The 14,462-nt window shown below is 40.5% G+C and overlaps 1 protein-coding gene across 1 annotated transcript; it reads right to left on the reverse strand.

The window, feature by feature from the left end:
* Positions 1-1,574: 1,574 nt before the first annotated feature.
* On the reverse strand, positions 1,575-2,477 carry LOC131194191 (mas-related G-protein coupled receptor member H-like). Its single transcript, XM_058174915.1, has one exon. It carries the CDS (start codon positions 2,475-2,477, stop codon positions 1,575-1,577), a length of 903 nt encoding a protein of 300 aa, XP_058030898.1.
* Positions 2,478-14,462: the final 11,985 nt, after the last annotated feature.

Consider the following 14,462-nt stretch of genomic DNA (forward strand, 5'->3'; position numbering starts at 1 on the left):
AGAGCTGGTTTTGCCTTCATCAGTGCTAAAATGATGTACTCAAGAAAGTGTTGCATTCAGACTTCTGAAGGTTTCAAACATTCTTGCTTCGGTTGGGTTTATCAATCATAGCCTTGACAGGTGGAAGTCTATGCTCTTAGTATACACAGGAGCCAGAATCAATATTGATGGAGGCTGGAACCCAGAAATAAGAGTACACCTGTAAAGTTTAATCTCATTGATGTCTACCGAAAAAGGAATCCTATTAGTTCCACTTACTCTTCACACAGTCTACATACATTTGATTGTGAATGCAGGATCCAATTCTCACCACTATCCTTATGATACAGCTCTATATCGTGGATTCAATTGCAAAACAGTTTCAATTACGGTACTGTCATTTTTATTATTTTCTGGGATGGTCCTGGATATATTCATAATAGCATAGAGGGGAAAAAAGGCTTCCCACGTATTTCCCCCAATCTTCAAGATGAACTCCTGTAACATAATAGATAATAAAATTCTTTATTGTCCAAGTGTGATTGGACACACAAGGAATTTGTCTCTGGTGTAAAAGCTCTCAGCATACATGCAAGCAACATGTGATAAATCATGATCATAATCATCATAAAATGCATTCATCGTAAATCATAGCATACAACACTCATGTCAACCCTGAAGTGAATCTTCCTAAGGCCATCTTTATAGTTTCAGGGTTGCCACTGGATGGGAAGGGGGGGGAGGAAACTAGATAGCTGGGTGTTTGTAGCCAAAATAAAAAGTTTTCCTGTGAGAACCAAGGACCTTTCAACAGGTGGCTGGAAGGAGGAGGAGGAGAAAGTAACCAAGCAACCAGCCAGGACCTCTATTGACCTCTATATTGACCATCATTTGTGTTGTAAATGTTGTACCTTGATGAACGTATCTTTTCTTTTATGTACAATGAGAGCATATGCACCAAGACAAATTCCTTGTGTGTCCAATCACACTTGGCCAATAAAGAATTCTATTCTGTTCTGTTCTGTTCTGTTCTGTTCTGTTCTGTTCTGTTCTGTTCTATTCTATTCTATTTCTTTTATGTACACTGAGAGCATATGCACCAAGACAAATTCCTTGTGTGTCCAATCACACTTGGCCAATAAAAATTCTATTCTATTCTATTCTATTCTATTCTATTCTATTCTATTCTATTCTATTCTATTCTATTCTATTCTATTCTATTCTATTTCTTTTATGTACACTGAGAGCATATGCACCAAGACAAACTCCTTGTGTGTCCAATTACACTTGGCCAATAAAAAATTCAATTCTATTCTATTCTATTCTATTCTATTCTATTCTATTCTATTCTATTCTATTCTATTCTATTTCTTTTATGTACACTGAGAGCGTATGCACCAAGACAAATTCCTTGTGTGTCCAATCACACTTGGCCAATAAAACCTATTCTATTCTATTCTATTCTATTCTATTCTATTCTATTCTATTCTATTCTATTCTATTCTATTCTATTCTATTCTATTGGACAATGGATGGATGACTTGTGGGAAAAGGGGAACTTTCACTTTTAACTGGGTGAAAACCACAGGAAGCAATCAACTTGAAACTGTTTTTGTAAACTTCTTTGTGGTTTCAGGAACTTCATCTTCTTTGAAGACTCTTTGAAAAATGGCCTTTATGCTCCCCGTGGACTTAGCTTGTTTCTTTCTGCCAACCAGAAAATAGATCACTGGGTTAACGCTGCTGTTCAGGCAAGAACAGAGATTAAAATATAAAAAAAATAGAAAACTGAGCGAGGTATGATTGATGCCAAGAAAAAGAGTAGTGAACACATAAATGTATAGTGGAAGGGTAAGAATAAGGAAACAGAGAAGAGTAATTAAGATCATCACTAAAAGTTTTCCCCGTTTGACTTGTTCGGATTTAAGACATATTTTGATGAAGAGGATCAGACTGGAAATCGTGCTCAATGGAAGGCAAACCACAGCAGTCACAACCAGATCAAAATCCCAGGGAACATAAGAAAAAACTAAATTCTTGATATTGCTGCCAATTCCAACCAGGAAGAAAGAGAAGATCCAGAGGAGGGCGCACACAACAGGAGACAAATACTTTGGCCGGGAATAATGATACCACATCGGGAAGACAACAGCCACACAACGGTCCACGCTGATCGCTGTCAGAAGAAACAGACCATTGATATACATGAGGTCGAACAAATAAAACATCACCCAACTTTGAAACGGTTGAACAGCTATAAAATCACCAAGTGAATACAAAGCCGCAAATATGAGAAACCCAAAGTCAGAAATAGCTAAATTCAGAATCAACACGGTGAAAGGGTTTCTCTTCATCTGAAAGCCGAGTAGCCAGATGACAATTCCATTCAACGGGAGTCCCGTGCAGCAGGTGATTAACGTGACTGAGAATATGGCAGTTTCATATTCATTGAAATAATGGGTACTATTAGAGTCAGAGTGCTCCCATGTAGCATTCATGTTTGCCAGGCTGAGATTCATCAAGGGGATTCTTTTGGACAGTGCTCCAGAATCTCTTCTTTTGGAATGGAAGTTCCTGTGAAAGACAAGAAAGGAAAGTGGATTCAATAATTCCTCAGTCATAGGATCACAGGGCTAGATGGGACCTCAAAGGTCTTCTAGTCCAACCCCTAGCTCAAGCCTCTGTGGCTCAGACTGCTAATGCAGTCTGTTATTAACAGCAGCTGCTTGCAATTACTGCAGGTTCTAGTCCCACTAGGCTCAAGGTTGAGCTCAGGCTGTAAGGAGCCTGTTATTAGAACACAGAAGCCTGCAATTACTGCAGGTTCTAGTCCCACCAGGCCCAAGGTTGACTCAGCCTTCCATCCTTTATAAGGTAGGTAAAATGAGGACCCAGATTGTTGGGGGGGGGCAATAAGTTGACTTTGTAAATATACAAATAGAATGAGACTATTGCCTTATACACTGTAAGCTGCCCTGAGTCTTCGGAGAAGGGCGGGATATAAATGTAAATTAAAAAAAAAAAAGGTTGACTCAGCCTTCCATCCTTTATAAGGAAGGTAAAATGAGGACCCAGATTGTTGGGGGCAATAAGTTGACTTTGTATATAAATATACAAATAGGATAAAGACTATTGCTAACATAGTGTAAGCCGCCCTGAGTCTTCAGAGAAGGGTGGGATAAAAATGTAAATAATAATAATAAAAAAGCCAGGAGTCATATACTATCCCAGTCAAACAGTCGTCCAGTCTATTTTTGAAAACTTCCAGTGATGGGGGATACACAACCCAGTGCTGGGTTTCACTTACCTTTGCTACTGCTTCGCTCGTGCATGTGCCACTTCTGCGCATGCGCAGAGTGTATTTCATGATGTACGGCTGGGTGGGCGGAGCCTCCCACCACCGCTGCTACCCATCACTGGCACAATCCCAGAAGGCAAGCTATTCCATTAATTGTCTGTCTCACTTATTGAGTCTGTCATTTGCACCTCTATAACTGTCTGGTTCGGTTCTGCAACCCAACAAGAAAGACACAGACTTCAGAGGATAATTAGAACTGCAGAAAAAATAATGGCTACCAACCTGCCTTCCATTGAGGACCTGTATACTGCACGAATCAAGAAGAGGGCCGTGAAAATATTTACAGATCCCTCACATCCTGGACATAAACTGTTTCAACTCCTACCCTCAAAACGACGCTATAGAGCACTGCACACCAGAACAACTAGACACAAGAACAGTTTTTCCCCGAAGGCCATCACTCTGCTAAACAAATAATTCCCTCAACACTGTCAAACTATTTACTAAATCTGCACTATTATTAATCTTCTCATCGTGTTCATCACCAATCTCTTTCCACTTATGACTGTATGACTGTAACTTTGTTGCTGGCAATCCTTATGATTTACATTGATATATTGACCATCATTTGTGTTGTAAATGTTGTACCTTGATGAACGTATCTTTTCTTTTATGTACACTGAGAGCCTATGCACCAAAGAAAAATTCCTTGTGTGTCCAATCACACTTGGCCAATAAAAAATTCTATTCTATTCTATTCTGTCAGAAACTTATCCTTTTGTTTAAGTTGTATCTCTCTTTAAGAAGCGTCTACCCATTACACTTTGCCCTGCTCTTTTGTGCCCTAGAGAATGAGTCAATCCCCTCTTCTTTGTGACAGCCCCTCAAGTACCAGAGGAGAGTCATGTTCAACTTTATCTTTAATGTTGACTGACTGAGCCCAGTTTTAGAACTTTGCTAACACTCTGCTAAATCCATTCTAAACAACCAGCTGACTATGCCACCTACAATAATAATAATAACAACAACAACAAAAATTATAAATTATAAAAAAATATAAATTATAAAAAATATAAAAAGTTTGATGGTGCTAATGGTAAAGTCACAGGGTTAGGGTTAGGGTACATTCAACTATGGTTTGTTAAAGTGGTATGCTGTCAAAAAAAATTGGGTTAGAAATGTTAAATTTACACAGGCACAGAATTTAAGGGAAAATTTTTTATAAAATGTTTTACAGATGGCATTTAGATCCTAAGAAATTATCGTGTATGTATCCAGATATGCAAGCAAAATGTTGGAGATGTAATTGTGATGACGCTACATATTTTTGTATTTGGTGGACTTGCAAAAATATTAAGGCTTTTTGGATAAGAATTTGGTGGATTCTACAAAATGTTTTGAAAAAGAAGATAAAGTTCCTGCCGCAAGTTTTTTTGCTGGGAATTATCACAGACTGTACAGTAATTGAGACTAAGTTGATTTTAAATTTAATAACAGCGGCAAGATTACTAATAGGACAGTATTGGAAGAAAAAAGAAGTACCTACAATAGGAGAATGGATATTGAAAGTTGCCAATTTGGCTGGGATGGCAAAAATCTCAGCCTTTTTGAAAGACAATATGCAAGAAAGATATTTAAGTGAATGGAAAAAATGGATTGACTATATTCAAAACAGATATCAGACTAAGAGTTATCAGACTGCCTTTGAATGATTAGGATGTATTATTTTTGAATGTTTTGGAGGAAGTTAGGGATTGATGAGAATTGTAGGATTATAATTTAGTAAAGAAAATTTTTTAGTATATGTTTGTTTTATTTTTACTATACCTTGTGTTTGTTCTGGGAAGTCCGGGGGGGGAGAGGGGAGAGGGATTTGTGAAGGGAGGGGGAGGGGGGAAGGGAGAGGGGGGAAAGGGGGGGAAATTTGTAAAACTTTTTCAATAAAAAAAAGTGGTATGCTGTCTATCTCTCAATGCCTCTGGGCACTCACAACATTCAAACATTTTTAAAATGCAATAAAATCTTTTTTTTTAAAGAAACTCCAAGTACCTACCAGAGAGGTAGATACTTCCTCTCCAAAAGATTGTTTCTATGCTGAATTTCACTGTCCAGTTTTGAGTACAAAACTTTAATCCAAGCTTCAACATCTTTCCTGTTCAATAGCACTAGCAATAGCACTTAGACTTATATACCACTTTACAGCCCTCTCTAAGCAGTTTACAGAGTCAGCCCGTAGCCCCCAACAATCTGGATCCTCATTTTACCCACCTCGGAAGGATGGAAAACTGAGTCAACCTTAAGTTGGTGAAAATCGAGCTGCCAAATTGCAGGCAGCCAGCAGTCAGCAGAAGTGGCCTGCAGTACTGCACTCTAACCACTGCACCACTGGGGCTCAATCCTTAGGATCACTGGGGAAGCCTGTCCCCGGAGGGCTATTCTGATAGACCTTGCCAATATTCTAGACATCTTGTTCAGTGGTGAGATTCAAATAATTTAGCAACTGGTTCTCTTCCCTAATGACTGGCTGGGTGCGCGTGGCCATGGTGGGTGTGGCTAGAGGGTGTGACAGGCAGCACTTGGCCTCCTGCACCCCCCTGGGAGCAAAAACGGGTGGGGGGCTGCGCTGCACCCTCCACGCCCATGTTGGACCTAGTAGGCTTCCCTGCACTCACCTGGCAGCCAAAATGGGATGTGTGGTGACTCCTGGAAGGAGCAGGGTGGGGAGGAGAGGGGCCAGCCAGCAATTTAACAACTCGTTCTCCCAAACCAGCTGATTCCCACCACTGATCTTGTCCTGTCGTGTCCCCCTCCCCCTCCGATGACCGGGTCTGGGAAGTCTGTATCAAGCATGGCCACGAAGCCTCTGCAGCTTTGCCAAATTCCTTTCAGATTTCTCAGGGCAGGCAGGAATCCAAGGTGTGACTTCAGCAAACCAGATGAGACTTTGCTTGACTCAAATTGCTTGACTCAAGATGGTCTTTTATATAGGCCATGGGCTGTGGCTCCATGACTCAGCACTTATCCAGGCCTGCTCCTCCCTTCCTTCTGCTGACGTCGCCTCTCAGATCTCCGGAAGCAAGGATCCTCCCACTTTAGATTGTCTTCTGCTGTTTGAGAAAGGGAGGGGTCGGAAGGAGCAGGCCCGGGCAATTCCAATCCATGGCTGACTTCCTCTGATGGCTGCATGTGAGTGAGGTTTGTTTGTTCATTCCTGACATCCCCTCCAGGCATGGGGCCAGGGCTGGGGGCTGGAGGCATGCCAGGCCGTTCCTCTTCATTATCAGACTCTGAATCTGATAGCAGGCCCGGCAGGAGATGGGAGGGGCCCGGCTGAGGAGAGGAGGGAGGACGAGGCACAACATGTCCCAACTAAAGCAGACTAAGAAATATGAAAGGTGACTAAATGAGCAGAACAAATGCATTCACTTTTGCTTCTAACTGGACGTTTGCTTCTAACTGAAGCTCTTCCTGCCTAAATCTATGATGGTTCTTATCAGCCTCTTTCTTTGTAGGTCATAAAAAGAGATTCTTCAGATCATCTTCAAAAAGTTTGCCGTGATTCACACAGATAGAGAGGTTGAGTTCATAATTGTTGTATTTCAACTGCTTCTTATCTTGACTAAAGATTAAACATGTAAACAGGCAGCTATTCATTGTCTAAATTACACCACAACCACTAAAACCATTTTATATGTCAGATTTCCATTTCTCAGAACTATCGGCTGTGATCTCTTATACTTCCACCATTCTTATCAAGTCATGTCCACAAGGAAATCATAGCTCCCTCCAGCTGATGCCCAAAAATTCAAGTCCCTCAACACCCCGAAATTCAATCTCCCCAGACCTTATTCTTAAGTCATCCAAAATTCCATATGATAAACTAAGTTAAATGCTATTAATAAAAGCGAACAATCCAAGAAAATTATACTGTATATGCTACTTAGTATTGCCATGCATTTATGTTTTTATTTTTGCTATAGACGATTGGAAATATATCCAAGCAGCTACTATGAGGAGCAGCTATGTTGTGACTGCTAGTTTATAATAATGTGTACCAAATTGCAATCTTGCCATCCAGCATTCAATACCATCGTTCCAGACACTCTTCTAACTAAGCTAAACCAGTTACAAGTACCTGAACAGACCTGTAAGTGGATCACAAGCTTCCTAACAAACAGGAAGCAGCAGATAAAGCTAAGTGGAATCACATCAAATACCTGTACAATTAGCACAGGCCCCCCCCAAGGCTGTGTGCTCTCCCCACTTCTCTTCTCTCTGTATACCAGTGACTGCATCTCCAATGATCCATCTGTTAAACTACTGAAGTTCACAGATGACACAACAGTGATTGGTCTCATTCGAGACAATGACGAATCCACATATAGACATGAGGTCGAACAACTAGCCTTGTGGTGCAACCAAAACAATCTGGAACGGAACACACTCAAAACCGTAGAAATGGTGGTAGACTTTAGGAGAAAGCCTTCCATACTTCCACCTCTCACAGTACTTGACAACACAGTATCAACAGTAGAAACCTTCAAATTTCTAGGTTCTATCATATCACAAGACCTAAAATGGACAGTTAACATCAAAAACATCATCAAAAAAGGACAACAAAGAATGTTCTTTCTGTGCCAACTCAGAAAGCTCAAACTGCCCAAGGAGCTACTGAACCAGTTCTACAGAGGAATTATTGAGTCTGTCATTTGCACCTCTATAACTGTCTGGTTTGGTTGTACAACCCAACAAGAAAGACACAGACTTCAGAGGATAATTAGAATTGAAGAAAAAATAATTGCTACCAACCTGCCTTCCACTGAGGACCTGTATACTGCATGAATGAAGAAGAGGGCCGTGAAAATATTTACAGACCTCTCACATCCTGGACATAAACTGTTTCAACGCCTACCATCAAAACGACACTATAGAGGCATTGCACATCAGAACAACTAGACACAAAAACATTTTTTCCCCCGAAGGCCATCACTCTGCTAAACAAATAATTCCCTCAACAATGTCAAACTATTTACTAAATCTACACTACTATTAATTTTCTCATCGTTTTCATCACCAATCTCTTTCCACCTATGACTGTATGACTGTAACTTTTTGTTGCTATCACTAAGGGTTCAATTGCAACCTATGACCATCATTTGTGTTGTAAATGTTGTACCTTTGATGAAGGTACTGTATTTTTTTTTCTTTTATGTACTCCGAGAGCATATGCACCAAAACAAATTCCTTGTGTGTCCAATCACACTTGGCCAATAAATTCTATTCTATTCTATTCTATCCTACCATTGTTACATCTTATATCCCCTGCCAAAATTTGATAACCCCCCCCCCAAATTGTAACTATGGGAGATTTTGTGGCATAGTGCCTTGAGTGTGGGTGTAGAAGGCAAAGTTTTAAGATGAAGGAGAGCTTGCATACTTACTGAGGTAGAGATATTCCAAGAAAAATTATAGCTGTGTTGTAGTCTCACAGTAAGCAGAGAGGGAGGGAGGGAGGGAGGGAGGGGAAGAGGGAGAAGTTCTCAAACCAATTGAAGTTTAATTATTAGAAATACCTAATTCCAAACCAGAAATGGTGCAAAGTATATATTTAAGTAAGCTTACATTTAAACTTACAGCCCTGGATGGCAGCCATACTTGAAAAATTCCCAGGACACAGTGAGAATCTTTGTACACAGTCACAGAGGGAGAACTTCATCATGGAAATAAGTGGCAAATTAGTTGAAAAATGGGTGAGCTAAAAGGAGAAATGTTGGAGCATCTCTTATCTTTACATCAGGACCATTAAAATTATGGGTTTCAGATCCTTTAACTGTTTGTGAGACATTTGTACTGTTCTATTTTTACGGCTAACAATACATTGGAAAATTAATCCCCAGGAGGACAATTGAGACTTCCATAACTATTAACATATAAATGTCAAAAAAAATAACAACCCCATTTTGTTAGGAAAAATCAGGTGCAGAAATTACTGGATAAGTAGATGAATATTATTGCATTTGCTTAAGTCTAAGATCTACCAAACATCTTACCTTTCTGAAACAACTGGTACATCAGATTTGGAGAGATTACTAGGTCATATAATTGATTTCTGGAAGGATTGATGATGGTCAAGTTGTAGAGAAAACATGACAGGCTTTAAGTCCTCTTCAGGTTAATTATAGCTCGATAGATGAAGAACAGTAATCTCCAAACATAATAGATTTTGTTTATAATGTCCAAAATCTAACATATGTCAAGGAGAACCTTTCAGATGTGCTGTTGAAAATTCACAGGATTAAATGCCAGTGTAGCAGGAGATCGTAAGTAGATCCCTTAGAAGATCTGCTTTCTATTCTGGGACATAAAAGCAGATCTTCCTAAAGGGTGCCACAACTAGATATATTCTGTCTCTTGCCTAATCATTTGGAGCATGAAGTTCTATGAATATTTGTTTCCTGTTTTTGCAGGGTGCTCACCAGCGGAAGGAAGAGGAAACTGCCCACAACCTAGGTAGCTCTTATGTAAAGGAAATTTTATTTCAACAGGATTGGTCATCTGAGAAGTTTTATCATCCACATTTGCTCCTAAATCTCTTATCTTCAGGCTAAAGGTTGGAAACCAAGAAAAGTCAATTGAGACTAATCAGATTATGAAGATGTAAGTACGGAAGATTTTAATAACAAAATATGAGATACAGAAATATACAGCTACTAAAACGAAGTCTATTATTGTATCAGATCAGATTAAACCTTCCAAAATTATCTGATTGTCCAAGATCTTAAAAGTTGGTGAATGAAAGATTATTGTGTCACAGTATTGAGGGCTGAAGAGATTGGGGATGGCAGAACTTGCAGAGAAAATGTAACTGAGTCCTATTTAGATGAGGTTAACAGGGTTTATCAACAGAAGGAAAGTCCGCCCGCCCATCGTATGTCACAATGTTCAAAGAATTGCCTCTAGAATTTGATACACCTGGAAATAGAGACTGAACGGAAATCATCAGAGGAGTTTTTTCTGTAAAGCACAGAGTTCAGTCCCAGCATAGCAGGTGAGGATCAGTTTCCTGCATAAAAACATGTAAAGTTTTTGCTTCTGACATGAAAAAGAAAATCTAAAACATGCACACATACTCTGTGCTTTGCCCAATCAGGATGCTGCACTCTGTGGTACTAAGATGTCGTCATTGGCTTCTTAACAAAATCACAATTACCAGATAATCGCTAGGCAGTCAGTGAAAAGGTGAAGACTTATCAGGAATCCAGGAAGTTAGAATAAAAATATATATTTATTAGTAGTATATGTATATTTAAATACATACATACATACATACATACATACATATATACACTCATGCACATACACACAGACATATATAAAGGTAAAGGTTCCCCTTGCATATATGTGCTAGTCGTTCCTGACTCTAGGGGGCGATGCTCATCTCCATTTCAAAGCCGAAGAGCCAGCGCTGTCCAAAGATGTCTCTGTGGTCATGTGGCCAGCATGACTCAATGCCAAAGGCGCATGGAACGCTGTTACCTTCCCACCAAAGGTGGTCCCTATTTTTTCTACTTGCATTTTTACATGCTTTCGAACTGCTAGGTTGGCAGAAGCTGGGACAAGTAACGGGAGCTCATCCCATTACACAGCACTAGGGATTCGAACCGCTAACCTGCCAATGAATTTCTCATCTAAATGTCCTATCTCTCGTCTCCACAGTATAAATTATTACACTGTCCTGTTTAAAATTTACACACTTCTTAAATTTATTTTATTTTATTTTATTTTATTTATTAAATTTTGATACCGCCCTTCTCCCGAAGGACTCAGGGCGGTTTACAGCCATAGTAAAAAACAACAGCAATATACACATAAAACCATAATTTAAAAACTTATTACACAAATGGCCAAATTAAAACATTTAGAATAAAACCCCATAAATTATAAAATGTTAAAACATTAAAAATTCATGCCGAATGAGTGATCTGTACAGATTTGCAGGACACAAGAAGCTGAAACATTCTTTCTTCTATTCCACGAAATAATGCTTTAAACAGGCCCTCCTCGTTTAGGCTGAATTATTTTTTTCTCCAGCTCTCCCACCTGTTATTCTCTGATTTGATCTGATAGATTTCTTCCAATCTGTAGAAAGGGAAAAACTCCACATTTTATCTCTTCATGTGGAGGCTCAGCGAAAAAAAGAGCCTGACAGCTTCTATGAATCAATTGCAGTACTTTCTACCAACAACATCCATGAATCCATGAATAGCAATAATACATGAGCAAACAATAGATTCAAACTTAATTGCAGAAAATATGTCTTCAGTAACAGAGTTGTTAATGCTTGGAATACACTACCTGACTCAGTGGTCTCCTCTCCAACTCCTAAAAGCTTTAACCAAAAACTGTCTACCATTGACCTCACCCCATTCCTAAGAGGACTATAAGGGGCGTGCATAAGTGCAGAAAAGTGCCTACCGTTCCTGTCCTATTGTTTCCTTTCAATATATGTTCCTGTATATAATGTTGTGACAAAAAAAAAATCTGAATCAAACACTGTAAGAATTGCTAGAGATGGTCTTCTATTGTGCAAACAACCTTCATCTCTATCTTTATAAAGATGCTAATGCAACAGTACTGATGTTACCAAGTTGTAATAATGAAACATCTGTAAGAAAACAAGAAGTGTGCTGGGTGTAAACAGAACTGAGAAGTACCCACAGCATTTAACCAATAGCCCAAATTTAATTCTTTCTGTGAAGATAAAATATATTTGGTCTCTTAGAATAAAATTAGATTTTTTTTTTATTGGCCAAGTGTGATTGGACACACAAGGAATTTGTCTTGGTGCATAGGCTCTCAGTGTACATAAAAGAAAAGATACGTTCATCAAGAATCATAAGGTACAACACTTAATGATAGTCATAGGGTACAAATGAGGAATCAGGGAACAATCAATATCAATATAAATCATAAGGATACAAGCAACAAAGTTACAGTCATAAGTGGAAGGAAATGGGTGATGGGAACGATGAGAAGATTAATAGTAGTGCAGATTTAGTAACTAGTTTGACAGTGTTGAGGGAATTATTTGTTTAGCAGAGTGATGGCATTCAGGAAAAAACTGTTCTTGTGTCTAGTTGTTCTGGTGTGCAGTGCTCTATAGCGTCGTTTTGAGAGGATGAGTTGAATTATTTGGTCTCTTCTGCTTTAGAGTGGGAATACTGTTTTCAGGTATTGCAGAACGGTTCCTGGTATGAATGAATCCCAAAGCAGGTGATTCTATAAGCAATGACCTGATTGGTTTGCAGTTTTTTTCCATCAGTCTGCTGATACAGATAGTCCTCGACCTACAACTCCCAATAATTGGTCTTTTGGCTATCCCAGCATCCTCCTGGTTCTCATGGTTGCAATCTGGATGCTTCGTGAGATGTGCTCCCTTATGATGTAATTGCAACCTTCCCTGCCAGCTTGCCCAGAAAGCCAGGTGGGAAGCTGTCAGGAAAGTTGGTAGGTTGCTGGGCTAAGACTCTCACACCCATGCACCCAATTTCTACACACACACACACACACACACACACACACAGAGACACACACAAGTGCTTCCAACATGCCAGTCATTTGGAGACCACAACATACCCTCCCTAACCATCTCTCACACAACCATGCAATGTTCCAGCACCTTTCTATGCCACATGCACTCCCCGACCCTCCCTGGCATGCCCACACACCCTTTGCCTGTCTGAACGTCTGGGATTTGCAACTTCCTGACATCTTCTACAGTACCTTTGCTTCAGTGGTGGATTTCAAATTTTTTTACTACCAGTTCTGTGGACGTGGCTTAGTGAGCGTGGTATGGCTTGGTGAACGTGGCATGGCTTGGTGAGCGTGGCATGGCTTGGTGGGCGTGGCTTGGTGGGCGTGGCAGGGGAAGGATACTGCAAAATCCCCATTTCCTCCTGATCAGCTGGGACTCGGGAGGCAGAGAATAGATGGGGTCGGGGCCAGTCAGAATTTTTACTACTGGATCTCCAAACTACTCAAAATTTCCGCTACTGTTCTCCAGAACTGGTCAGAACCTGCTGAAACCCACCTCTGCTTTGCTTGCAGAAAGCTAGCAGAAAGATGTCACTCCTAAGAATCCATCCAAGACGGAGTGGCTGTGGATGCCGGCACCCCGGTAAGTCAGCTGCAACCGCGGCTGTCTGTTGGGGGCGAGTCATTGGCCCCAGCAGAGAGGGTACGCAACTTGGGCGTTCTCCTGGATGGACGGCTGTCGTTTGAAGATCATTTGGCGGCCGTCTCCAGGAGAGCCTTTTACCAGGTTCGCCTGGTTCACCAGTTGCGTCCCTTTCTGTACCGGGATGCCTTATGCACGGTCACTCATGCTCTCGTCACTTCTCATCTGGATTATTGCAATGCTCTCTACATGGGGCTACCCCTGAAGTGCACTCGGAGACTCCAGTTAGTCCAGAATGCAGCTGCGCGGGTGATCGAGGGAGCAGCACGTTGCTCCTGGGTAACACCACTCCTGCGCAGTCTGCACTGGCTACCTGTGGTCTTTCGGGTGCGCTTCAAGGTTCTGGTTACCACCTTCAAAGCGCTCCATGGCTTAGGGCCCGGGTACTTACGGGACCGCCTGTTGTTACCTTATGTCTCCCATCGACCCGTATGCTCCCACAGAGAGGGTCTTCTCAGGGTGCCGTCCGCCAAGCAATGCCAGCTGGCAGCCCCCAGGGGAAGGGCCTTCTCTGTTGGAGCACCTATCCTCTGGAACGAACTTCCCCCCGGTTTGCGCCAAATATCTGACCTTCGGACCTTTCGCCGGGAATTAAAAACGTACTTATTTATCCAAGCGGGACTGGCCTGATTTTTAAATTTTTAAATTTTAAATTTTAACCTTTGTAATTTTATATGGGCTATTTTAGGTTGGGTCAATTGACGGTTTTAATTCGGCCATTATTGAATATGTATTTTAAATTAATATTTTAAATCTATATATTTTATTGTTTTTATCTTTGGCTGAGTCCTTCGGGAGAAGGGCGGTATAAAAATTTAAATAATTAAATAAGAACCTAAGGATTCTATGAATGACAGAAATTTGGAGGGAAAAGTCTTGGTTCAATGACATTTTTATTCAATCTTCAGGATGAAGTCTCACAACACTTCTTTTTTGCGGTTTAAAAAC

Source organism: Ahaetulla prasina, chromosome 3 (genome assembly GCF_028640845.1).
Source record: "Ahaetulla prasina isolate Xishuangbanna chromosome 3, ASM2864084v1, whole genome shotgun sequence".
In the NCBI taxonomy this organism is placed as follows: domain Eukaryota; kingdom Metazoa; phylum Chordata; class Lepidosauria; order Squamata; family Colubridae; genus Ahaetulla; species Ahaetulla prasina.

Coding starts and splice junctions, on each gene's coding strand:
- LOC131194191 (XM_058174915.1), bottom strand. CDS start 2,477: ATGAATGCTACATGGGAGCACTCTGACTCTAATAGTACCCATTATTTC.